The sequence below is a fragment of the Eulemur rufifrons genome, chromosome 18, assembly GCF_041146395.1.
Source record: "Eulemur rufifrons isolate Redbay chromosome 18, OSU_ERuf_1, whole genome shotgun sequence".
NCBI classification, from domain to species: Eukaryota; Metazoa; Chordata; class Mammalia; order Primates; family Lemuridae; genus Eulemur; species Eulemur rufifrons.
Window position 1 is genome coordinate 36,324,813 of NC_091000.1, and position 27,874 is coordinate 36,352,686.

The 27,874-nt window shown below is 36.9% G+C and overlaps 1 protein-coding gene across 10 annotated transcripts in view; it reads right to left on the reverse strand.

The window, feature by feature from the left end:
- SH3D19 (SH3 domain containing 19) overlaps window positions 1-27,874 on the reverse strand; it is a 147,885-nt gene that overhangs the window by 2,330 nt on the left and 117,681 nt on the right. For 8 of the 10 annotated variants that reach the window (XM_069493702.1, XM_069493701.1, XM_069493697.1 and 5 more), the window contains 11 exons: window positions 24,431-24,543; window positions 20,114-20,175; window positions 18,826-19,090; window positions 16,122-16,262; window positions 11,476-11,548; window positions 10,405-10,535; window positions 8,455-8,513; window positions 6,240-6,442; window positions 5,711-5,763; window positions 3,444-3,630; window positions 2,951-3,048 (listed from right to left, as the gene is read on the reverse strand). In XM_069493702.1, coding sequence (XP_069349803.1) covers window positions 2,951-3,048; window positions 3,444-3,630; window positions 5,711-5,763; window positions 6,240-6,442; window positions 8,455-8,513; window positions 10,405-10,535; window positions 11,476-11,548; window positions 16,122-16,262; window positions 18,826-19,090; window positions 20,114-20,175; window positions 24,431-24,543 — 1,385 coding nt within the window. Of the gene's footprint in view, window positions 1-2,950; window positions 3,049-3,443; window positions 3,631-5,710; window positions 5,764-6,239; window positions 6,443-8,454; window positions 8,514-10,404; window positions 10,536-11,475; window positions 11,549-16,121; window positions 16,285-16,423; window positions 16,498-18,825; window positions 19,091-20,113; window positions 20,176-24,430; window positions 24,544-27,874 lie in introns of all 10 variants that reach the window. The other 2 variants (XM_069493696.1, XM_069493698.1) reach the window with 1 other exon arrangement.

Below are 27,874 nucleotides of genomic sequence, written 5' to 3' on the forward strand. Positions count from 1 at the left end.
AGGATACAGCAATGAATAAAGGCCTCATTCTAGAGTGAGAAGATAAAGAAGCTGGAAGAAGGGGACAGAAAGCATGGGGTTGCCAACTCATTAGGGCAATCAAGGAGGGCCTAAGGAGACATTTAAGCAAAGAGTTGAAGATGAGAGAGTAAGCCACATGCTTACTGCATGTCTTGTCCTATTCTATGTATTTTCCAAGAACTAATTCATTTAAACAACACCACAGTCCTAGAGATAGATACTATTATTATCCTCATTTTAGAGATTTATTTTTATAGAGTTTCTTATTTTAAAGAAAAGGAAACTGAAACCCAGATAGATTATGTAACTTGTCAGTGTTTCATATCTAGTTAGAGAACCAGGATTCAAATTTAGTGATTCCAGAGCTTGCATTTCTAACCACTAGGCTTTGTGGCTTCCACAATTTACAATGGACCTTTTTACTTAGAAAGGCTTTCACTATAATTGCCATTTATCAACATCCTGAGCATTTTGAATATAATGGTATTTCTCCTCTACCATTTGTGGTTTATTCCATTCCTCCATGGCTCTAGTTTGAAATGTGCATTTTTTCCCATCTTAAAGAGCTTCAACTTAACTAAGAACAGTGATTTATCCTCATCAGGTTAGTCAAAGGGGCTGTGTGTCTCATTCACTTGCAAATTATAATTCCTCTAGCAGATGAAGGCATAACTACTTTGTTCCTTACAGTTTCTAACTATTTCTTAGAATCCGTGTTTAAGATTCTATCTACAATGATCCAAGATGACCCTGGCTACTTTTAAGGATATCTTTATCAGGCTAAATGGATTTATCTGTAGCCCTAGTACATTACCATCTGAAAAAAAAAACGGTTTAAGGCTTTTCTTTATGGAAAATGGAAAGGAAACATGCTGACTATCAGATGTCATTAATTAGTCTACTCTGCTAAAATCTGTAAAAATCCTGGCAATTCAAAGTTTCTGTTATAAATAAGTTCCTTTTGGTTCCTAAATTATAACATAATGGTTGACTGAAGCTATTTTTCTTAGGCCTTGTCCATACCTATATACCATGTCAGTTTCCAGAGGGCTAGGACTATTTTTAAAATAAGTTCTATGTACTAAAATTTTGTGGATATTTAATAAAATATTAATGACCAATAACACTGAAAGCAGTGCAGAATCCCTTAACAAAAATACAAAAGAACTATCTTACAGGTGGTCATTTGTAAAATGAAGACAACCTATTTTTCTGTAGGACACTGTGAATTTTACTGTTTATATTGACATAACTTAAATGAAGGCCAAAATCATATCCAAAAAGTTTGAATTCAGATTCTTCACTTGTAGTAACATTTTATTTAAAAATAAAAGGAATAAATTTTGAGCCACTGATTTTCAAGACTGAAAAGGATAAGCCAACAGTTTCCAAACTTTTGGAGTTTAAAGATTAAGATTTTTAAACAAAAAAGGAACTGATACAGGGTTATTAATTTTTAATTTTACATAGGGCCTAAGAAATATCTTATTTACTAACAATATTTTATAATAGAAATGACAGTTTAATATAAAAAGGTTAAAAGAATATTCTATCATTCAGAATAAAGGAAAACTCTATATCAAAATGGGAAGTTAGTAACCTTATAATGACATATTTCAGCATGTCCCCCTTAATCCCCCAAAGCCTGCACATACCTAATTCAGATATTGCCTTGTTTTCCTCATTTTGTTTTAGACAAATGAAAACCTTGTTTGGGCACTCACTGTTTTAAGCTGCATCTTGTCCAAGCACTCCTTGATGCTTTAATTCTTTCCAAAGCATCCCTGCCTCTGACTGCATATCATCATTGATAGGGAATGTACCACTGTCTGACACAGGCTATTTTGATAGCAGCGACTACTAAAACCACCCTCCTTCCTCTAGCGTAGTCCCAAAACACTACCACAGGTGCTTTCCTCCAACCATGGTCCAACTATGGATGGGGAAACAGAATTATGGAAATGTTGTTTTTACTTTAAGAAAAAACAAAAGGTACTTCTTTGGTGAAGTAAGATTAAGATTAAATTTTAGGCTTCCAGATGACAAACAAACAAACAAAACCCTTTGCAAAGTAGCTCAACCTTTGGGGACCATTTCCCCAAAGCTCTGCTCAGTGCTATTGTGGTAAGAATTCAGTGCCTTTACAAGGCTAAAATGCTACAATGGCAAATTGTAGCAGGTGACATCTGATTTCTCCATTGATTTCAAAGACATGTCAGTGGCTGGCTGTGAGGGCCACATAGAGGATCATCCTTTACTAAAGCTACAGACGAAATCTTCAATATTACTGAGATCCGATGTTGTAAGGCCAAGGAACAAGGAATTACTTTGGGGATTATGGGGTTATTAAGCCAAGGTTTTTCTAAGTAACTAAATGCCTGATTGATAATGTAAATTATCAGCCGTGTTTGTCCTATTCACTTTCTCTAATCTCTTCCTTTAGAATTAGTATCTAAGATTGTCTAAGATCTCTTCATTTAAAAAAAATTATTATTATTATTTTAAGAGATGAGGTCTCACTATGTGGCCCAGGCTAGAGTAGAGTGGCTATTCACGATCCCACTACTGATCAGCACAGGAGTTTTGACCTGCTCTGCTTCTGACCTAGGCTGGTTCACCCCACCTTAGGCAACCCTGTGGTCCCATGCTCCTGGAAGCGGGGGGGAGGGGGGGCACCATATATTAAAGGCTGCCAAACTTAGTGCAGACCCCCAAATAGCATAGTGCACGGCAACCCAGAACTCCTAGACTCAAGCGATCCTCCTGCCTCAGCCACCCAAGTAGCTGGGACTACAGGCGTGTGCCACCATACTTGGCTTGTTCATTCCTAGGTATGATCAATATTCCATCCAAATGTTCCACCTTTCGATGGAAGACATTTCAAAATTTATAGTACTCAATGCAGTTTTGAAAAAATACACATTCTCACCTTGAAGGAAAGCTCATCTTCATTCTCCCCATGGAAATCATATAAGGCTTTAGCCTTCCTCCCCTTCGGTGCTATAGCAGACACACTTTTTGCCTCAGCTGTGAAGACATCAAAAATTCAATGTATAGAAAGACAATGGACTAAAACACAAATCAAACATTTTAAGAGACCCCCTTGTCACTCTCAGAATATAATATTTTCAATTAATTTTGAACTTATTTTAACTTGCAAAAAGATGAAGGCTGTTTGCTTAGCAGGGAGAAATTATACAGAATATGTTTTTTTAGACAAAATTAACTATTATTTAGTGAAGGCATTTTTATCTTTTTTTTCCATAACTCTAACAAAGTATGTGAATGAAATTTATATAACTTTATGAATCATCTCTTTCAAATGTAGACAAAAACCCAAACTGAGCATAGTTAGGGAGGGAAAAGGAAGTTTCGGTGGGCTTCCCTCTACGAGTAAGAGTAATGTCTTCTGGTTGTCTTACCTGGGCAGGGCCGCACGAAAACTGCTGGGAAGATCCCCTCTCTGTCCTGCAGTCTGCCCCTGCACCAGTCAGAGTCCAGACGCTCCAGGATCAGGATCCGGTCTCCCCTTTTGAAGGATAAGTCATCACCGGTCTCTGCTGTAAAACTGTGAAGAGCTTCGCACCACTCTCCAGAAAGACTGTTAACCTGTTACAAATCAGAAGTTTGGTAAGAGATGTGAGATTTTATTTGAAATTGCATTCCACAAGCTTAAAAAGTAGTGGGGAAAAAAAAAGCTAAGGGGTCATAAGATTTCAAAGCTCAAAGACTTCTTTAAATTACCTAATACTTTATGTTGTTATCAAGTTTCAGAAGTAAAAGTTTCCAATAATTTTTTTCTTAAAATATAATTCTAAATGACAAGTATGATAGAATTTGTGGCTTTTCTTTTAAGGGCTATACCATGCTTAAGCAAAAACTTTTTTCTTATTATGATCTATGATACTAGCTACCTTAAAAAATTAGGTAAAAGCATAAAATAGTTATATAGTATGTAAGACACTATGAGAAATTCTGATAAAGTATATAATTTTCAGTGAAGCTCTTCTTTATCTAAATTAGGAAGGATCAGAATGGGGAGTCTGTTAATTCCCAGGTCTCTACTTGATTCAGTGTATCAGATTCTATGGCACAGGACTTCATTAATTCATACTTTTAATTTTATGAGGCATAGTTAACTCTAAGGTTGGCAGGATAACCACCCAAATATGGTGGGCTGGTATGATGGAATGCTCCCATAAGAATGCTTTTACCCCAAACACATCAGAGGAAGGTTTTGCTCTGTGGAGAGGTATTTCTGCCAAATCGGGATGGGACCTCTATGTTCAAGAAGCTCAAGCAGGAAGTAAAGAATAATGATAAGAACAAAGGCTTTGGAGCCAGACAGGCAAGGGCTCCAGACCCAGCTCTGCCATTTTCCTAGCTGCAGGACACTGGGAAAGACACTTCTCTTCCGAGTTTCAGCTTTATCTTAGGACAGCTGTGAGGATTAAATGAGATAACGCATGTAGAACCCTTGGCACAATGCCTGGCACATCTTAAGTTCTCAATAACTGATGGCCTATAAAACAAAACAAAAAACAAGCAAACAAAAACCCCTAACCTTAGCCCTCTTGCTCATGGACATGAGTAACCAGTCCTAAAGAATGGAACTTATTACTCTCAAAAAAGGCAGGGGACCATGTGAACTTTTCCTTTTGGAGAACTGTAGTCAGTTTCTTTCCTGTTTGACTGATCAGTGGGTGAGGATGAAAAAATTAAGAGACACACAGCCCAATTACAAGTGACATGACCCCAAACACAATGACCCCAATAGGATCACTCCTCTAAATACGTCGTAAGAAACAATGGAAGTCACTATATTCCTATTGCCTTTAAACACTTAGGGAGTCATATTATACACTATAAAAATTTTAACCCCTTTTTTCTCTTTCCTGTTAAAAAAATAATACAAATGTTCCTAAACATTTGGAAAGTTCAGAAATTTATAAAGAAGTGGGGAAAAAAAACCAACCCATGTATAAAATCTTACCACCAAGAAGCAATTGAATGTTAACAATTTAAATATATTTCCTTCTAGTCTTTTTACGCTATATATTCAATTTTATATCCCCTTTCCCTATAACATATGTTTTCCTTTTATGACATTTCTTTTATAAATCTTGTTTTTCATGGCTTCAGAATATTCTCCCATTTATGGTCATTGTTAGGTTGTTTTTGATTTTTACTTATACCAACACCACTATGACCATCTTTGTGACTAAAATTTTGTCTCACTTTTTAATTCTTTTCTTAGGGTGATAAATAATAATAATATGTACTTTCTCCTTTTAGACACTCACATGCTTATAATCACTTGTTGAGCGTTCAGTTGCACTGAATCTTTGTTAACTAGATAGATTAAATGTTATTTTACTGCTCCTTTATTATACATTTCCTTGATTACGAGTAAGGTTAAATATTTTTTCAATATTAGCCACTTATTGTACCTCTTTTATGAATTCTCCAGTCATGTCTCTTTCCTCATTTTCTATCAGGGTATGCACGTCTTTGCATAAGCTCTCTATATAAAATATACTAACAACCCAATAATTTAAATTTTTATAAACATTTGCTATATGAATTGAAACATGATTTCATACCATTTTCTCTTGACACTTATGATTTTAATATTCCTCCCAGAGTTTAAACCTGGCTGTCACTACAGTTATCTGTTCAGACAGCCTACCTGAGAATTTGAGCCAGAATCTTCTTTTTTGGTTTTTAGTGGTACCTTTGTGCCTACATTAAAAAAGAAGAAGAAGAAAAAAAGTCAAAACATCAGATGTAAAGACCATATAGTATTAGAAATAAATTGTTGGGTCGGAGGTGGGAGTGAAAAGCCTGGGATTCTAGACCAGTCTCTCCATGTGCTGGCAATGTTACCTAGACCTGTACTATCCTCTCTCTGGGCTTGTTCATGTAATTGTAAAATGAAGAAGGATACACCTTGGTTATACTCTATAGTCCATTTCTGTTTAAAAGTCTTTATATTCCTTATATGAAGATATTGCTAATTACGGAAAACACCAAAACCAGCTCTTTGAGAGAGGACCACAATAATGACTATCCCATACAAATTACCTTCAAAATCATTTTTACTTCGACCTTAAAAAGTAGGGCAGTATGGATTATTTTTCAGTTTAAGTATAATCCCATTATTTGGTTTATTTGAAACAGGACATGACATAATGAAAACACCTATTAGACATACTCACTTAAAACAGTTGCAGCAGAGGTGGGACAATCCTCAACAAGTTCCACAAAGTTAAGGGGGAAAATCCCAGTTCTGTCTCGAAGTTCTCCTCTGGCCCATTCATCATTCACATGCTCTTTAAGAATAATAATTTCTCCCTCTGAGAAACTTAACTCATCCTTCTGGTCGCCAACGTATTCAAATCGAGCAACACATCTTGGGCCTCTAAACAAAACACATTTTGTGGGTTAAAGTAGAGAGTACTTTTAAAATACTTTAAATCTTTCATTCAGTCCTTCAACAAATATTTATTCTGTGTTTACCACGGAACAAGGTATACTAGGCTAATTTAAAAATTTTCCACGAAAATAAACAAGTTATACTTTTAAATGACAGTGCTTACTTTTTAGATATGAACCTATTCACTCAGAAAGGCAAAAGCTCAAGGTCACAGAGTACATGAAGAATTCCAGATAAGCAGCTAGGTGGTTAGTTTATACTGCCATATCTTTTGATCATCTTAATTCATTACACAATCACCCCAATCTCCATGTGTTGTATCTGTGGGCCACAGCAATTCATGGCCCGGTCTGTACCTTTCAATCATAAATGCATTGAGTTTAGGAGTGCTGACCCTGAGAATCTCAGGGCAAGATAGTAAACTTTCAGATCAAGAATCAGGGGAGAATGCAATGGGCATCAACCGGGCAGAGTAAATGCCCAATACATGCTGAATCCATCAGTGAGTTGGCCTGAAAAACCAGGAGGCTTGAAGAAAACAGAAACTTGGCATATCATAATACATAATCTTATACCTAACTCTGTTGCTGTTAAAAATGACATTTTTGGGAGGCTGGGTGCTGTGGCTTACACCTAGAATCCTAGCACTCTGGGAGGTCAAGGCAGGAGGCCTGCTTGAGGTCAGGAGTTTGAGACTAGCCTGAGCAAGAGACCCCATCTCTATAAAAATAGAAAAAAATAGCTGGATGTGGTGGCATGTGCCTGTAGTCCCAGCTACTTGGGAGGCTGAAGCAGGAGGATCACTTGAGCCCAGGAGTTGAGGTTACAGTCATAGCTCTATGATGATGCCACTGTACTCTAGCCAGGGTGACAGAGCAAGACTCTGTCTCAAAAATAAATACATTAATTAATTAAATCAAATGATTTTTGTATCTCCTTTAAAAAGGCTTCATTTCTGAGACTTGGAACAATCCTTACATGATCTGCAATTTTGACTGAAAATCAGATAAAAGCAGAGATAAAACTGTATCTCTAGAAGGTATGATTTAATACCAAACCTTCGATTTGAGGCTTTAGAAAGGAAGTTTCAATAGCAACAGGCTAAGGAGAAGCAATTGCCTAAAGAGAAAAGGTTGATTGTAGCTCCAATCAAATTCTAATTTAAGTCAGGTCAATGGATCAATGGCTGTAAAAGCCCACTTTAAATTCAGCCAGCTGACGCAGTACATGCTGCTTAAAAATAAGAGAAAAACTGAACCTGAAACAGAATTCAACTATTGTAGCGTCAGAAGTTTTCTTATTTGTGATAACCTTTGCATTTATTTTCTGAAGTCCTCTGGGAGCATCTCCTTATTACAGTCTTCAGCAGGCAGTGAATTCTATTAATTTGCTCATTTAACTAGAATATAAAATTGCATTGTGGCAATGTTTTAAATCACAAAGGAGTTACAATGACACATAAAAGGGTATATAAATTCCTGGAAAGGTCCTCTGAAATCAAGGAAGTCCCCTTCAACTTAACTCTTTCTTCACTTTCTTCTAGTAACTCTTAAAAACAGGACAATACAAAATGTCTACCAGTTTTTGTAGGATTCATATTTCTATCAAACATTTCCCACGATAAAAATATTTGAACCTTTTAAAAACTTGTGGGTAGATAAACACCAGAAGGTCACAATAAAATGCACTGGATGATGACATCATCTCTGCCAATGCTGGGGCCAGGCTTTGAGAAGCAGCATCAGGACAGACCTTGCTTTGTTGCTACCTGTATGTCCCGTGCGGAGATGGAGAGTTGCTTAGGTGGGCTTCTACCCATTTCATCAGGATTTTAATTCACTATCACTTTTTAAACAAGTAAAGTTTTCCTCACAATTAAAAAGTCATACTTAGAATTTGAATAATCACACACTACAAGCGTTTAAGCTTAGTAATTCTTCATGATATAAATGGTTGCCTCCTTTGATTGTTGTGCAAAAGAACACAAATAAACTTACTTAACACAATGAGATGAAACGGATTCTCTTTTCCCATTTCCTCCTTCTGGAATATCAACCTGGTAAAGACAAAATCAAGGTAACGATTGTGTTTTTTCAGATTTTAGTAAGATAAATTTCAGGCTAAGTAATTAGGAAATGCATGACTGAAATCAGCCAACCAGTTTAGCTAAGTCTTAAATGGAGTAAGTGGTACCATAGGTGCTAAACGGAAAGAAATCCTGAATTTGAGTTTTCAAAAAAAAATGTATAACTTGTGATGTAGCTTTTCTTGAGTAAACATTCAATCCTTCTCTTATTTGCTGGAATAAGCACATTAATATCATTCTACTTCTGACTTGGTTTTCTCTATCTCATGTTCTCCACGTTGAAAACTGCAGCTGAGAAGGACTTGAGATAGAAACCAGGCATCAGATAGTCATGGTGTCATACAACAGCCCTATTACATCTACTCCTAGTATTGGTAGGATTCTGCAATGCTTCCCTGAACCCAAAATAAAACATTTCAGTAAAACTTGTAGATTCTTTCCATATTCATAACTCTGTAATATTCTTTCCTCTTCAATGTGAATAGGGAAGGGAGAAAAGAATTCATACTTAGTGAGCATCTACTAAGTGGCAAGCACTTTATATAATATCTCATTTACAAGGTTCAGTAGAGCTGGGTTGTAATAAAATATTTGGCCATAATGCATGCAGTCTGAAACTACTTAAGGCTCTGAGATTTATATTAAATAAAGCAGGGCCCTTCTCGATAAATTCTAAAGGTTCGAAGTTTTAAAACAATTTTTTAAACTTGTGAGCTTAGAAATAACACTCATACCAATAATGTGGCAAATTCAGTGATTGATTTCAGTGTTGTAATTGTGCTTTCTAAAGTACTGCTTCATTGGGCAGAAGAAAAATGAGGAAGAGTGCTAAAACTAACATTATTCTTAGTATTAATTTAGAGAATGTGGTTGAATTTCTCCAAAGAATCAGAGCATATATATACTGGACAATTTTTAAGACCTACATTTCATAATCCAAGAGACTCAAACTCATTTCTATTTGAAAAATATAGATCTTTTGTTAGACTTGTTTTCTAAATTTCTGATGTAATGGAAAATTACTTGCTTTTTTTCCTCCAAATAAGCTGTTAATGCTGAACTATTCAGGCTAGCTTTATTGGTATTTCAAGGTATCAATAAGTTGTATTAGGAACTGAGTCTTACTCCTCCTATGCATGACTACAGGGACAGTCTGTTTGAGGGGCAGTCTGACTTTACCCCCATGTTTCATGGCCTCCTGGGCATAGCGTGTAAAGCTCCAACATACAGGTAATGCTTTCACAAGTTAGGTCATGAGAGTGTATAAAATTCTGATGCTTTAATATAATCTTCCCAATCAGATTAGAAATTATGTGAGAAACCATTAATGAACCACTATTTCCAATACAGTACTTTAGTATTCCCAAGTTGATTTTTTTTTTTTAAAAGATGGAGATAAATGAGAATGAAAAAGATGAAAGAAACCCAAAACAAATGCACTCCTAAGAAAAGAAGTGATACCATAACCTCAGAGAACATCTATGCAGGACAATCTAGTACCATTCAATCCATGTTTGTTTACTAAATGTCACAAAGAATTAACATATATCTTTAAGTGCTTAACAGCCCCCCAAGAACAGTTGATTCACCAGTTTACCTGTAGTGGTGGTCTTTCACTTGAGGATTTCAGATAGCACTTATTTATTAAGTTCCAAAACCCCATAATATAATAATAATAATTAATCATTACCTAGTTGAACGAATATTTTTGAATTTTTCAAATGCCAAATGAATCGATGGAAGAGAGAGAACTAGAACAAAAGAATCTAAATTTCTGGTTATTTTTTTCCAACCTACAAGCCACACAGAACCCACTGTGTATATGACCAATTAAAACAAGCACGATCCATGATCCACTTACAATTACTTTGACGTAGTTGGCAGGAAATATGCCAATTCGGTTTCTACAGTTACCTCTGTACCAATCTGTATCTATCTTTTCCAAAAGATAAACAATTTCTCCAGAAGTGAGGTTCAAATCATCAACTTGCTCTGTAATATAAAATTAGTTATGTATGATGAATTACACTGGTTACAGATTTGATTGAAGTAGCATTTAATTCTGTCCACTGAGGCAATATTTTCTACTGATTGTGAGAACAGATTATACTAATCAAATTGACTTTTTAAAAAATACTATTCTTTTTTTTTATTGGATATTGTTGTTATGAGCTCCCTTTTTAAACAACAAATTAGACATATTTACCATGCATTGAATGATGGGAAATGGTTTAAAAAACCATTGTGCTGGCCAATGATTCCTGCTGTGCCAATGTAAACCCCTTGCTGAATATACATTGAACAATGAAAGGGTTTTATAGACATAGTATAATATTATCGTTATTCTCAATCATGCTTAAAAATCATTTCAGTTTCAAATACTAACCAAGGGAATATTACAGTTGGCTCTTTAGCAAGTAAATTTACTTTCCATAATAAAATAAAAATCAGTTTATCAAGTGGATAAAAAGGAATTGTAAATAAATCTGGAGTTTATTTGTAGCTTGGCTATAAAGGGTATTTAAAAAATGATTGCAAAAATATTTATATTTTGATCTCCCAGGTAAATAGCAGCTGAGACAACTCTTATGACAGAAGAACTTCATTTAAGTTAGAATTAACTTTATTACAAATGTAAATTAGTACCTCCTATTTTGAAAGAGTTAAAAAGTTTGCAAGTAGGCAATTTGCTGTTGTTCATTTGTAAGGGGAACTCCCTCTCTCTTTCTTAGGGAGTTTCAAAGCCAAAGGTATGTAACCAGGCATTCTGGAATGAGTGGGTGCAATCAGTCCTTCCTGAAGGCAGAGTGCTGGATAAGATGACTCCTCCAGTCTAGGACTCTATAGGCAAAGAGAATGAAGAAGGAGGTCCCAGGGAGGATGACTTGCTCCTGGATCTATGGCTCTACCATTTTATTATTTATGTCCTTACCTGCTGGAAAATCATGAAGAACAACAGCGTGAGGAGCGCTACTGTCAACAGGCTTCTGAGCGCGGCTTGGATCCTTATGGGGAAAACAGGGCTGTGAATGAAGTGTGCAAGATAGATGGTGGATTTATTATACACTTTGAGACCAATTTTTTCCCCTCATTAGAGTCCTCTTCGCACAATTACATTATAAGTTCAAGATGCAAACCACACAGTTGAGCCAAACAAGGGAATCATTATCAAGTTGAAAAAGAATGTGTCCTTGCCAAGGGAGGACGAAAATAACTCTTAATTATAATATCCCCTAGCATGTTTTATTTATTTATTTATTTTTTAACTGAGAGAATAAAGCAAAAGAGAACTGCTTAACTTTTTTTTTTCAAACAGTACCTATTCTACCCTAAAGCAGTGGATTTTGACCTCTTTCCCTTTCAAGGGTAGTTTTTTCCCTTAAACTTTTGACTAGGACTAAACCTTACGAACAGAGCTGGCTGGACACGGTGGCTCACACCTGTAATCCTAGCACTCTGGGAGGCTAAGGCGGGAGGATCACTTGAAGTCAGGAGACCAGCCTGAGCAAGAGTGAGACCCCAGTATCTACTAAAAATAGAAAAAAAAAATTAGCCAGGTATGGTGTTACATGCCTGTAATCCTAGTACTCTGGGAGGCTGAGGCAGGAGGATCCCTTGACCCCAGGAGTTTGAGGTTGCATGAGCTAGGCTGACGCCACGGCACTCTAGCCCAGGTGACAGAGCGAGACTCTGTCTTACAAAGGAAAAAAAAAAAAAAAGAGCAGAGCCTTAAAATTGTGTCTTCATTAGGATAGGAAAAGAAGAAAGTCCTGCGACTTATGCTCTTGCCTTTTGTAATGAAAACAGCTAATGACTCGCCACAAAAGCATAATTCACAAAAAGTAAAATCCATTGCATTCATTACCATTTAACTGAATGCTTTCTCTCAGTTGAAAGTAATGCTACCTCCCATGCCTGGCCTGCATTTTGTATTTAATCTGAATGGTTTCTTCAACAGTAATTCTAAGTAAATTAGCAAAAAGCATCTAATATTCTCTATCTAGCCAATTGCCTAGATTGGCTAGAGGAGAGAGTAAAGTTGAAGAGTCACCTTTTCTTACTGACAACCACTTGTTATTCTTAGTTTCTTCTTATGTACAACTCTTTATATGAAGAAACAGGCTTATCTACATCATCATTATCATTATCATCAAATCCAACTAAAGGATATTATTTGGAGTCATCATAACTTAAAACTCTTTAACACTGACAAACCTATGAAATAAATGAAGGCAGATTTTTGAGCTCCTTTTTGTCTCTTCACCTCCTCCAATAACTCTTGTCCCCTTAGGGATGTCCTGACACTTCTATAACCTCTGCCCTTCCTCTGGCCACGATGCACTGGTTGATGAGAACACACTTTCTCCATTTCCATCCTGCAGCACTTTTGTTTGGATCTTTTCTGAATCTCACCAGCTCTTTCAACCAAAAGGCACCCACAAACACAAAGAGTATTCTCAAGTTAGGTGGACTGAAATATGACTTAAGTCAAGAAAGTAATGGCTAATGTAGCTTACTTACTATATTAGCTTACCAAGGTAACACTAACATTTTCTGCTGAATACTTTTCTCTAAATAAATGAGCAACATGGAAATTTCAGGAATTGTGGAAAGGAATTATGAGGTATTTTAGGTTTGGAGTGGCTTTTAAAAATTATCATTTATATAATCTAATATACATGTATATGTATGATTTTTATTTTTTCCAATTTATATCTGTGGAGAAAAAGGAATGACTATTCAACAAATGGTGGTAGGCTAGATGGCTATCCATTTGGAAAAAATGAAGTCAGAGACCTAACTCACACCAAACACAAATATGAATGAATGTCTAACTGGACTGGAGATCTAAACATAACCAAGCCTGGGAGGGAGGGGACAATAATTTATGTTTCCCAATTATAGTTTCCCTTCTCTGCCTTCAATGTGTGGATGTCCTTGGTAATGCTGCTCATTAATCTGGGCCAGCAGGTGAAGAGCAAGAGGAACAGGTCTGATCAGCACTATGGTGCTCACACGGTAGTAATATTCTTCACGGATTGGGGCCTTGGAGGTGGGTAAACTCACAACTAATGGACGCAGTGAGCATGGTAGCGGGGAAAAGGCATGCCTCAAATCATGGTTTGGGTGTGGCAAAGTCATAACATGTAACCAAAATGTTTGTACCCTCACAATATCCTGAAATAAAAAAAAAAAAAAAAAAAGAACAGGCTGGACAGGGTTGCCCACAAGGGGTCAGTACAATTCAGACCACACCACCGGGGTGCACATCTAGTAGGTGAATCTAATATAGTTCAAAAGTCTTTTCTAATATGACTACAATTGCTAATACAAATGGTTTTATAATAATAAGAATAGCTAATATTTGTTGTTCATTCACTATGTGCTACTCACTGTGTTAAATACCTTGTATGCACTAGCTAGCTCATTTAATTTGTTAAACATCCTTGAGATATAATTCCCATTTAAAGTGTACATGGTTTTAGTATATTCACAGAATTGTGCGATCACCACAATCTAAATTTAGAATATTTTTAACACCCCAAAAAGAAATTTCCTAGCCTTTAGGAGTCACTCACTCCCCATTCACCTTCCTCTCAGCCCTGGGCAACCACTAATCTACCTTCTATCTCCATGGATTTACCTATACTGGACATTTATGCAAACAGAATCATACAGTATGTCAACTCTAAAGACAACTCTGTGAGGAGTTAGACTTATTTCACACATTAAAAAACGAAGTTTAGACCAGGCACGGTGGCTCACATGCCTGTAACCCTAGCACTCTGGGAGGATGAGGAGGGAGGATTGCTGAGGCCAGGAGTTTGAGACCAGCCTGAACAAGAGCAAGACCCTATCTCTACAAAAAATAGAAAAATTAGCAGGGTGTGGTGGTGCGCACCTGTAGTCCCAGCTACTTGGAAGGCTGAGGCAGGAAAATCCCTTGAGCCCAGGAGTTTGAGGTTGCTGTCTGCTATGATGATGCCACTGCACCCTAGCCAGGGCAACAGAGAGAGACTCTGTCTCCAAAAAAATGAAGTTAATGAAGTTAAGAGAGGTTAAATAACCACCTAAGGTGGTGGAAGGGGAACTGAAACCCAGGTCTGGCCTCTCAACTATGCACCAGGCAACAACCTCCCACTCTTCCTGCAACTGGTAATGTTTAGTATTTTCTGTATACCAAGTTAGGGGAAAGTATTAATATAACACATTCTTAGAGATAGTGACTGTAAAACTAGGCTTTCAAATAGGTAAGTTTTATTTTTCTAAGAAATATAATGATAACCATGAACCCAGAAGCATAAAGGAGGATTCATTTCATTACCACCAATAGTTGGCCATCAGAGGCCAACTTTCTGCACATTTATAGTACAAGATGAGAAGGTGATGTTTAAAGTGGAAAAAACTTTGGACTATTATAAAAGAATAACTTCTAATTTTTTTAGCTTCCATTTTTCACAAAAGAAAGCTTTTTGGCAGTATAACTCCCACTGTTACTATCAGTGTGTTCTGAAAGAGGAAGGACAGCTATGACAGATAGATAATGCTGTAACAAAACACAGAGAAAATGAGTAATAGAAGAACATTCCCCGTGTGATCTAAAGTTAGAATATTCATATGCCAGCTGCAACTAGCTTAACACATATCTTCATTGCTCTCCAAAATACAAATTTTTAGTTTCTCAGCAAACTTCAAAAGATAACTGCTTTCTAAGAAGAAAAAATTGGACTATATTATGAAAACTAGGATGAATGGCAAACCAAATACTTTTATGTGGGTTGAATGATTGATGGGTATTTTTCATATTTATCACATTAACAAACAGATAGTGAAAATCTAACTGGATAATTTAAGAACTGCTTTTAAAAATATACCTCTATATATTGTTCAACATCATTTTTCTTCTCTCTTTCTTTCTCTCTCTCTTTTTTTAAGACAGGGTCTCGCTGTATCACCCAGGCTGGTCTCAAACTCCCGGCCTCAAGCAATCCTCCCACCTCAGCCTCACAAGTAGCTGGGATTATAGGTGTCGGCTCAACAGCATTTTTCTTGTTAAATAACTTTCAATAATCATTGTATTTTCCCAGGTTCCACAAATTTTTTAGGCCTAAATCATGACTTGAGGTTGTTGGATTACATTTCATTGTTTTATGAGCTATAATCAGAGAAACAAAGTTAACATTAAGCTTAGACCTTAAAGGGGAGGGTGCTTTTTAATGTCAGACTTCAGTTCTGCTAGGAAACTAATCTCTGGTACTTTGGTAAACATGTTTATATATTTAAAAAACAAATAGCTCTCGCAGTTGAAAATAAATGACTGAGTGCTCTGCTTGCGAGTCAGTACAATATGAAGATGGCAAAACACATGGTAGTCACTCTGGGTATCAAAGTGATTAGTACGGCAGTGGCAAGTCTCTTAGAAGTAATTTATTCTAAAAATGAATAAAATACTAGTGTAATTTTTACCATGGTTGAAATAAACCTGCTAATAAAAACCCGAGGATAAGATATAATTAATAGTTCTATGAAATGTGCTGCTACATGTGATATGAGGGCTGTACAATATTAATTCCTTACGTTTGGTCTGCTTCTATGATGTTCATCAAGTGGAGTAATAATCTTCATCTGAGACAGGTGGACTCTGCCAGTATCTTCTCCCTTTTGGCATTCCAAGTAATTATTTTCTGCCTGCTTCAGCATCACAAGTACGTCCCCACGCTGTAAGGTACAATACCACTCTCTGAAGCAATTATTATTTAATAAAACATTATTACTTTTTTCACATTTTAATCTTTGGAGCCTAAAGCATTTAATAATGTGTAATAGCAATGACAGAGGCCAGCGATTTTTTACATTAGTCTGTCAAGAAAGAGCTCTACTTTAGCTTACAAGAGAGATCTCCGGGGTTTTGTGGGACAATGTCTTCATTGGCAATTCCATGAGGCACAGACAGCTTAAATGTAAACCAATAAAAGGATTATTCACAATCAAATAACCTCTTCATAAGTTCCTGATCATTTAGGGATTTGGCATGTGTACCTAAAGTGCGACTTCTCCAGCAGTTAAACTCTTTATCTGGCTTCTTCCTGCTAGATCTAGTGGGGCCTGCCATTTCTTATGGATACTAAAAGCTCTTGGGAGTTTAACCCACAAAACCATAAGCACTGAATGTGGCCTAAAGTTCCCTTTAACACCCACAACCAGGAAGTTCCATTCTACAGGACAAGGTCCACCAAGTCCCGTGGGGGGCTGAAGGATAAATACTTTGTACCTGATCTCACAGCTGAATAAGGCACTCAAGTCTTTAATTCAGGGTTGTCACAGCGGTTGCCTTTTGAAGGCTGATACCTATCAGCCCTCCGTGTACTGCCTGCCTGACTGCTTCCATTTACCTCGAATCTTCTGGAGTCTCTCTGATACCAAGCATCTACTTAAACCTATTTCACTGCCTGACCCAGACACTTTCTGGTCCACTCAGCTCTGTCCGATCTGAGAATGGATTTTACATCTGAAACTCACCTTGGCCAGGAGCCTCTGTTCCCTGCTCTGGTAATTTTAGCTGATGAGTGCAGGTCAGAGGGTCTGTACAATATAAAAGGCATACCCAGGGAATGCAACCACACAAGCTCACTTCCAACATGGGAAGGGAGGCTGCATGGGCCCTTGGATCGCCCAGAAGCAAAGATACAGAGTGCAAAGGTGTGGCCCTGTAAGGCTGGGTGGGGCAGTGCCAATTCCCAGAATGTCTAGCAGAGTCCCAGGGCTTTCACTGTACACAGATTCCTGGCTTGCAATTTAATGGTAGGGAAAAAATGGGAGATCTAAACAATTACTTCATAATGAGACATACCACTCTAAGTATACCATCATTTGAATATATTAATTTCTTTGAGTTTTTAAAATCCTTTATTGACATTATACAACTATGCTAAGAACCATAAGTGAAATCTGGTTCCCCTGAGTAAGAGCTTTTAACATAGAATGGCCAAATCAAGGAGGGACTACAACTAGTAACAGTATTTTCGTCGTATGGCATAATGGCTAGAAGCACGCGCTCAGAGCCAGTAGACCGGTGTTCAAATCTTGATCCAACCATTAACAGGCTTTGTGACCCTGGGCAAATGACTCAATCTCTCTGTCTTACCTTCCTCATTTGTACAATGGGGATAATAATCATATGTACCTCACAGGGTTGGTATGACGAAATGAGTTATTTAATATATATATAAAATGCTTTGAACAGTACCTGGCTCATAATTAGTACTCAGTACATATCAGCTACTGTTTTTATTTATTTATGAAGTAACCTATCCCAAAGAACACCCTTGGGTTTTAGCAATTAAAATTTCATCAGTTTAAATGAATGTGAATATACTACTCTCCTTCTTATCTGTCTATACCCTCTTTTAAGGAGGATTTTTAAAAAACCCTGGATGGTTTAAAGAAAAAATAATTTCCAGCTCAATGATGGAAATGTAAAACAATATAAAATTATTAATCGCTGTTCTTGTTAGGAGGTACTCTGTCATACCATTGTTTAAAAGGTGTAAGCAACTATCTGTGTGCTTCTAATTCCCCCCAAAAAAAGAAAACAGAAAAAAAAGGTGCAAGCAGTCCTGCTCTCTTTATCATTTTTATTTGTTTTAGATTTTTTCAGGTTAACCTGACCAAAGTAGACAGCAGAGCAACTTTGTTTTTCAACTACAGAAAATGGAGACAAAGTTTTAGGTCATTTGATGGAAAAACATTAAAAGAGAATAAAATTCTTACAGTATCTTAACTATATCAATTATTGATGCAAACTTCTAACTGGTAGCTATTAAATGAACCATGATAATTGGGCTTTACAAAAGGGAGAAATGAGAGAAAAACCATCCATCTTAATAAGAACTTTCTTTCTGCTTCATTTTAAATTTTATTCAGTGGGCAAAGCAGCTATAAGATATAAACTATGATTTGACTATTACACATTGTTTGCCTGTATCAAAACATCACATGTACCCTATAAATGTATACCACTATTATGTACTCATAATAATTAAAAGTTTTATATCAAGATCTAGATTGAGATATATAATCTCTGCCTGCCCTGCTTCCTCTTTCCCTACATTTCTCCTAGTTATAAAACCCAGATTTAAAGACCTAGGTTTTATTTTCACCTACTTACCAAGAGCATTCTTAGGGACAAGGGACAATTATTTCACCATCTTTTCCTAAGGAATCTTACACATACTTTAGGACAAGCCTCTTGACCACAAACATTTTTAAGAGCTAAATTTACCATGTATTTACTGTAGAGAGGGTGTCCTGGTTTGGGGCGAGGGGGTAGCACTGGATCTTGATTTTTAAAGACTTGACTCTTGGCTTTTGAGAGTCCAGATGCCAAGTTACTTTGTTTTTTCTGAAGATCCATGTCAGAAGAGGACCGATTAAAAGGCAGTTTTTTATTTGATGCTCTGGTCGCAGAAAGTTTGGGGGGAGGTGGTCTCTCAGGGGGCACCTTGGGAGGAGGCTGTCGAGTTGAAATGGTTTTTCCATTTACAGGTCTGAAAGTCAATGTAGGAGCCATGAGTCAGTGTCTTGATCAGTATCAGATTCTGTTCTGTCCTTTCTTACAGACACACACACACATACACACACACAGAGCTTTCTGCTAGTGGAATACAATTTACTGAAACATGCAGGGTATGCTATTTTTGAGCAAACGACTATTGCATTAAACATTGTATTATTAGAGGAAATGCCACGATGTTCCAGCTTCCTCTTATCTTGCACTAGAGATTCATTAGTTCAAGACAAACAAGCATTTACTATCATGAGCTCTCTAAGGCCCCATTTGCTATTAAACACACCATGACTATTTCAGGAAACTAAGCACTTTCTACCAAAGTCTGAGATGAAAGCTTATAATAAGATATCAGGTATTTGTGCTGGGGTCTTTCACATGATTAGAAAAGGAACATCAAAATCCCCTAATATTCATGTTATAGGAGTTACTATTAAAACTCTAATTTAGATTAATATAAAGAAAGCCAGTTCTGAAAATGGGATAAGACAACTGTTCCTTTGAAAGCTTTTCCTTAATCCCTATGAAAGAAATAATTTTCAACATAAAAATGTCTTCTGATAGCATTACAGCCTTTTGTTCAAACAGCTCTGGAACTCAGGAGGCAGCTCACTTCTGAGCTCACAAAGCCTGTCTCCCTTGGAAATGCTAAAAACCAGGCCTGTCTCTCTTTACCGAGCGCGGCGGGGGAGAGAGTGTATGTATTCCAGAAATGGAGTTGTTTCAGGTTCAGAAAGGAGTCTTACTCATTTGTTTCAGGAAAAGCAATAGAGATCCACGTTTATGCTCTATGAGTTTTCGGACAGTGTTAAAAAAAGGTGCAGAGATTCCCACAGCCTGCTGTCAGAAGCAGACTGTGGGCCAGTGGCCTGGGTGAATGCATGAGATTATTTTATCTCTAAAAGAAGATCTATGGCCAACAACACTCAGTCTTAGGTGATAGAAAAGAGAGTTGGGTCTCTGAGTTATTAGTTTTTCTCTAACTTTTCACACACTTACTTACCTTGGTGGCAACCTTGGGGGTCCTCGCACAAAACCTCCTATATGACCAGTGTGGCTGGATTCCTGCAAGTATCAGAGAATACTTCTTAGTTAAGGTTAATCTGAAACAAGAACTTGTCAAGAGAAATTTTGGATAATTTTCTGGCTGGGTCTATAAGTAGAAATGTAGCTGAGTTATAGAAAGTAGCTTAAAAGAGTTTCCAATCTTAAATAATATTAACTCATTCCTACCAAAATTATCCATGTCCTAATACAAGTAAAAACACTGAAAGGAATAAACCAAGGGATTTCCTGTTGTGGATTACAACCTGACCAATTGCATTGCACAGTTATATACCTAGTGGATTCGTGTCACATTAAGGGATGGTGTTTAAATCACAACAGGTAGCATGGTAACAATTTAAGCAGGCACTGAAGGGAATTAAAAAAATATATGGTATTTATTCATCCCATGATCACACATAAGAAATATAGTGCTTTTAAGTTTAAACACATAGTAAGTGAAGTGGCTATTAGTTTGTTTTGCTTTGAACAGGCAGTTCTTATCTGATCACTGGATGGTTTCAACATTTTTTAGTGGGTTTTGAACTAGAAGGATGTGGGAAGAACACAAAAGAAGTTTAAGGGATTGCCTGAAAGGAAGGCATGTCAGGAGGAATAGAACAGGTCCAAGAGAGAAGAGTGCTCGATCACTATAGCAAAGGGGTTGGGATGGTCTAAGAAGAGTTTTGTAGGAAAGAGGGAAAGAGTAAAGGGGAATAATGTGAAAAATAAAAGACAGGTATAGTTGGAATGTTTTATCCCATCAGTAGATGAGAGAAACTGGAAGTGTGGAATTAATAGGAAGATTTTTGTAGGGAAAGGTATTCAAACTATGTTGTTTAAGTAGGTTTTCTGAACATGTGATAGCTCAAGAACTGGGAAATGAATATAATACATGGAAAGTATTTTCAGATCTCCTGTTAAGTGGGAAGCTAAAGGATCTCAAAGCCAAAACTTTAGTTTTTTGGGGAAAAGTCCTCACTAAATTCTTCTGATTGTCTCTTTTTTTTTTGCCTTTCCTACTTTCTAAGTCCCCAACACTGACATCCAGGAAATAATATTTCTCTAGGGCCTCATAAGGGTAAAAAAGCTAGCTCTTTAAAATTATACTGCCTTTTGTTTTGGTAAAGGAAGCCTTATTACAGCTTGGGAATCTTTGGGCTAATTCAGACTGCTTTATTCCTTCTTATCTTGTAAACAAGCAAAACTCACTTTCATGATTTTTAATTCATATTGAACATTTAAAACTTTTCGTTAAATACCAAATGATTAATTGCCAATAAATGAGATCATTTAAACATATTTCAATGTTTTAAAATCCCATTTTTAAAAACAAATTAAGCTTGCCCTTAAGACTTGGTTTCACTAATGAGTTCAGTTAATGTAGTGAGGCGAGTCACCAGCTCATAAACCCTGCAATATTCCAGAATATAATCCATGCCTTATAAATACACTGCTGCCTATGTTTCTTCCTGAAGAATATTGCTATAATATTTCAAAAATGCATTTATTTCTTTGGCCACCTTTAAAATTAAAATAAACAAACACACTAACTCCAGTAGATAGGGAGAAAATTGTATTGCTTTTCTCAGAATTATAGTTGTTGGATACCTTAATAATTAAGAAAAGTTAAAAAAACATAGATGTATAAACCTGACATGGAAAGGTAAAGATGACATACTGTACAAAATACATAGCATATGATCCAAATTTTGTACCAAATATTAGTAAGTTTTCCATGGGTTGCGGTATTTTTACAGAAAATGTTAAATATTTTTAATTTCTCATTTTTTTACAGTGTGCAAATTTTAAATCAGAAAAAAATAGTATATTGAAACTCCTTAAGGACGTTAGGCACATCTTGAAAGGCATTGCCATATCTGACATACTCCAAATACTGAGAAAAGGAGACAGTTCCTGTAGGAGCCACTGTCTTAGTGTTTGCTCAAGTCTAGGTTTGTGCCCAGGTTCTGCCGAAAGTCTTTGAAAGATTATTGATTCAGGATCTCCTCCTCTTCAGTATTCCACACATAACTTGAAGCCTCTCTGCATCTGCTTTTTGGTAGTTTTTCTCTAGCTCTGACATCCCTGAACTTTGGTTTGTAATGTGTTTGTATAAACATTTTAGTTCCTGCTGAAGTTGGTTTTCATACTTGTACTTTCTCTGCAGAGTCCATCTTTTTGTTCATCTGCACTGAAATTATATTCTAATTTTCAAAATAATTTCCCAGTTTTTTGCCATATTTTTAAAAAACAGTTATTTATCCCAAGACCACACTCTTGTGTGTTAGAATTACTGAGCAGCCTCTAGAGATGTTTCTTCTTTTCTTTCTCCAAGAACTTGTACCACTTCTTATGTCCTGAATTCAGAATCAGCCTGTCTCCTTCTTCCACATACAGAATGTGTTCGTTTTCATTAGTGAGCTTCTGTGCTGTATCTTTAATTCCTTATGCACACTACGCAGCAGCTCCTGACTCTCCTCCCCTACTGTTGACAGCCTCCTTGGGGGATGCTTAGGAAGCCTTGCATTCCAAGGTGGGCAACAGGGCACACAAACGTGTCTGCTCCTGCTGACAGAATGGTTCCAGTGATTCCTGATGTTCTTCACCCTGGGGTTCCTAATCATTTAAATGAAGAAAGTGAGATCTGGCAACTCAGCCATCTTATCCTGAGATGGAAAGTTCCCCAGACTCATGGTAAGAGAAAGAGTAAAGGGTTTTTGTCCTATACCACGGTCAGGAGACATAGTTGGCAAAGATCATGCCTATCCCGATGGGTCACTACACTGGTGCAGTGTTCTTTCTAGAGACCCTCATCCACAACCCTTTAGTCCTTATGGCCTCTGGTCTAAGATTCATTAACTGTAATTCTCAAAAGGAATTTCTTAGGCATAGATTTGAGTTTCGGGACCTAAAAATCAACACGTGTGACTACGGGCAAATCATTTTACTTGTGGTCTGTTTCCCCATCTCTTCTTCCTTCAGACTCAGTGTGCTGTTAATAGTATGTGTTTATTTCAGTACAGTACAGAATGCTTTGACTCCCTTTGTAAACAGTGCAGGACAGGATTTCCCTCATGTTGTCCATGTGAGGTACGAACACAATTATGGATATAGTATCTTTCCAGATGGTTTAGTTAATTTTAATTTCCTTTTCTGGTTGTTCTAAAATGTGGGAGTTCCTTGTAGACAGCTTAACACTAAAGTAATAATACCTAATATTTTCAGTAGAGCTTTATAGTTTCCAAGGCCCATCTCATCACTTAATAAATGATGTATTTACTTACTCATCACCCTCTCGCTCCTTTTTATAAAACAGAGTAGAAGCCAGTAACCTTCTCAAGCAACTTTTCTTCCATGGAAATTTGGGATTTTCCTATTCAACAATAGTACAGTAAGGGCCCTACTATCCTCTTTTGGGCTTTCTTGGCCCAGTTTTAATAAAAATTTATTACCAAGTACTTTGAAAATCCAAGTGATCACTAAATTTTAATTCATTCTTCAGGAAAATCTCATTAACTTGATATTGGCTAATTTAATTTAATGTCTCCTTCAAAGACATTTCTCTTCACCAGATGATTAGGTGAGTTTGCCTGTATAATAAGCATAGTTAATGCACAATGTAAAACTATTATGACATTTGAACTGAAAATTTGGTTCAAAGACTTTAAGAATTGATTTCTCTTAAAATAAGCCTAAAAGATCATCTACCACATGGAAATTTTAAAAATGTATGGGGGAATGGTATTGAGGTTGAAATAAAAAATACATATATACAAAAAATTCTTTGACCATCATCTTAACAAGTGCACAGTAAAGCTCTATATTTTTAAATTAAAAAAATAAATTGTTTCTAAAATTTCAGATTAAAAAATTCTTATGGTAATTATCTTAAAATTATGTCACTTATTGGATACTTTAAATAAAAACTGACTATGTGACCATATTTATTTCCACAAATATTTAAGGTTTCTAGAGATTTTTAATAACCCCCTCATTATTAGTGTCATTTAAAAGGCAATGTCATTACATCGGCATAGGACAAATTATTTTATAATGGAGTACAATGAATTGGCCTAATCTCTCTATGGGGACTTTTTAAATATTGAAAATCACATTAAATAAGTACCTGGAACTTAGAAACTGGTTTCTAATAATGGTGTTTTTTTTTTTATTTAATCTAACCAGTAGTAAAATCATTTAGACATCAGCTAAGTATTTAAAATTAATGCATGGCTTAGTTTTCAACTTAATACAACCTATAATGACTACTTACCAAGTTTCTAGTTCTGTCAATATTACTGAGTTTTCCAGATACTATACTATAAGTGTTTCCAATAGGTTTTTCAGCAGGGAGAGGAGGTGGGCTTTGTGGATCCTCATGTAAACCTGGAAAAAAATAGCATTAATTCATGAATAATTTCTAGTCTTTGGAATTCCAAAGAATAAAATGATTACTGCTTGGTTCCTTGGAAAAGTGGCTATCATAAAAGACCCACACAAAGAATATATAATTAAGCAGATGAGAAAGAGCTCTCACCAAACCTCAGAAAATTGATGTGTTAGTTGACATCAGTTAATTTTATTATATGTTTTGTAGAGAGTGAAAATAATACTAAATAAATACAACAGTAACCAGCATTTGCTAAGAACCTTCTATGTGCCAGGCATTAAGTTAGGCACTGTATTTACATACATTTCTAGAACCAACATCTACGTGTTAGGTTTGTCCAGTCCACTAGCCAGTAGCCACATAAGGCAATTTAAACTTAAATCTTAATAAATTAAAATTAACTTAAATTAAAATTTCAATTCCTCAGTTGAACTAGCCATATTTCAAGTACTCAATACCCTCCTGTGGCTAGTGGCTACCAGCACAGAGTTGGAACATTTCTATCTTTGCAGAAAGTTCTACTGGACAGTTCTACACTAGATAATATCCTACCGAGTTTACAGATGAAGAAACTGAAGCTACAAAAATAATTAAGCTATCCAAGATCTTAGAGTTTGTAATTGTCAGATCCAGGGTTTGGAACCCAAAGCCTGTGCTCATTCTAATAACGAATGCTGCTTCTTGGCCAGGTGTGGTGGTGGCTCACACCTGTAATCTTAGCACTCTGGGAGGCTGAGGCGGAATTGCTTGAGGTCAGGAGTTTGAGACCAGCCTGAGCAAGAGCAAGACCCCAACTGTACCAAAAATAGAAAAAATTAGCTGGGCGTGGTGGCACATGCCTATAGTCCTAGCTACTCGGGAGGCTGAGGCAGGGGGATGGCTTGAACCCAGGAGTTTGAGGTTGCAGTGAATTACGGTGACACCACTGACTTCTATCCAGGGCAACAGAGTAAGACTCTGTGTTTTTTTTTTTTTTTTTTTTTGAGACAGAGTCTCACTCTGTTGCCTGGGCTGGGCTAGAGTGAGTGCTGTGGCGTCATCCTAGCTCACAACAACCTCAAACTCCTGGACTCAAGCTATCTTCCTGCCTTAGCCTCCCAAGTAGCTAGGACTACAGGCATGTGCCACCATGCCCGGCTAATTTTTTCTATATATATTTTTAGCTGTCCATATAATTTCTTTCTATTTTTAGTAGAGACGGGGTCTCGCTCTTGCTCAGGTTGGTCTCGAACTCCTGAGCTCAAACAATCCGCCCGCCTCGGCCTCCCAGAGTGCTAGGATTACAGGCATGAGCCACCGCGCCCGGCCAAGACTCTGTCTTAAAAAAAAAAAAAAAAAAAAAACGAATGCTGCTCCTTAACAGGTGGTGTATCCCACCCAAAAATAATTAAATGTGTTTTCTAATTCATTAGCTACAGATTAGTGAATTACCCTCAATTAAACAAACAATACCTTTACATCTAAATTACGTCTTTATCTCAGTGATAGTGTACCCCTAACTTATTTTAAAAGAAGAAAACAAAGCTGACCAGATTTAATTAGTAAATCTGTGTGCAAAAAACACTTGGAGAGAGGATGATTGTAGCATACTGAAGGAGGCTACAGCCGCCTTTTACACTGTTCAGTTTAGGCAATGAAAGAAGATGGGAATTTTTTTTTTCAAATGAACATCCTCTACTTCTATTTCACATGAAAAACTTATAACAAGAGGATGATTTGTCAGGTTTCTGTTTTATCCACAGACAGGAAATCACTCTCAAAGGGAGGAAAATACTCAGGCCAGCTACTAGGAAAACAATGATTTAGAGACAGGCAAGCTTTCTTAGTGAGAGGCAGGGCTGCTCTGGGAATTGAGACCTACACAAGAACATCCAACTCAGTCACAATCTTAAAGACTTTCTCTGTGCTGTAGTTTCCTTATCCTTACAAGGAAATAATGAATCATTTAGGATATAATATTGTCGTGACAAATATTTAACGGTACAAAGTAGTAATATGAAAGCAGACAGGAAATAGCTTACTGGCAGGAAGGGAGATAGTGAGTATCTGGTGTGGGTGTGTATGGGATGATGGGATGTGCAGGTAGGAAATTTCCAATTTTAAATAATATAGTGAGGGAAGGTCTCACTGACATAGTGGCATTTGAGCATTTGAGAGAGGGAGCCACACAGATGTCTGGAAAAAGACAATCTAGTCAGAAGAAACAGGTCCTGAGGGAGAATGAGCTGACAGGTTCAAAGAAGACCAAGGATTTTTGCACCACAAAGCTATTCCTTTCTTCCCTTGTCCATTCCAAGTTCTTCTGGTACCAAAAGTCTCATTCTTTTTCCTCCACAACATATATGCATTGCTTAATAATTGTAATAATAAAATTCTGAGGAACTCTTTGTTTTTCTTTGAGACAGAGTCTTGCTCTGTCGCCCCGGGTAGAGTGCAGTGGCGTCATCACAGCTCACTGCAACTCAAACTCCTGGGCTCAAACAATCCTCTTGCCTCAGCCTCCCAATTAGCTGGGACTATAGGTGTGCACCACCACGCCTGGCTAATTTTTTCTATTTTTGGTAGAGACGGGGTCTCGCTCTTGCTCAGGCTGGTCTGGAACTCCTGACCTGAAGCAATTCTTCCACCTCAGCCTCTCAGAGTGCAAGGATTATAGGCATGAGCCATCGCTCTGGTGAACTGATTTTTCACAAAAATAGAAATCATTTTGTCACTTCAGTTCTCTCACACTTAGCAGTACAGAATTCAACTTTCTAACAGTTCCTGGAGATTTTTCAGGATAACAAAGGTGCTTCCTGAGCATATCCTTTTCAGGATTTCAGAGTTATTAATCTAGTTTACAGGTGTGCATAAAAAGTAAACATAGCAGGCCTTAAAACTGCATATCCTTAGAAAGTCCTGCTTACAAGATTGGTCCTTGGCTGGCATCTGGAAACTTGGACTTTGGGATGGTTCCCATCATTCCCAGAACTGATAAAAATAGAAGAATATAGTTTATGCTGAACACCAGCTTTCCTTCTGGGAATCTGGAATTTTGGTACATGTCAAAATTTCTAGGAGTGCCTATGTGACCAGCCCCTAGTAAAAACCCTAGGCATGGAGTCTCTAATGAGCTTCCCTAATTCACACTTCACATGTGTTATCACAACTCATTGCTGGAAGAATGAAGTACATCCTGTATGACTCCACCAGCAGAAGACTCTTGGAAGTTTTCACCTGGTTTCCTCCAGACTTCACCCCATTTGCCTTTTCTCTTTGCTGGATTTACCTCATATACTTTTGTTGTTATAAAGAATAGCCATGAATACAAACATATGTTGAGTCCTG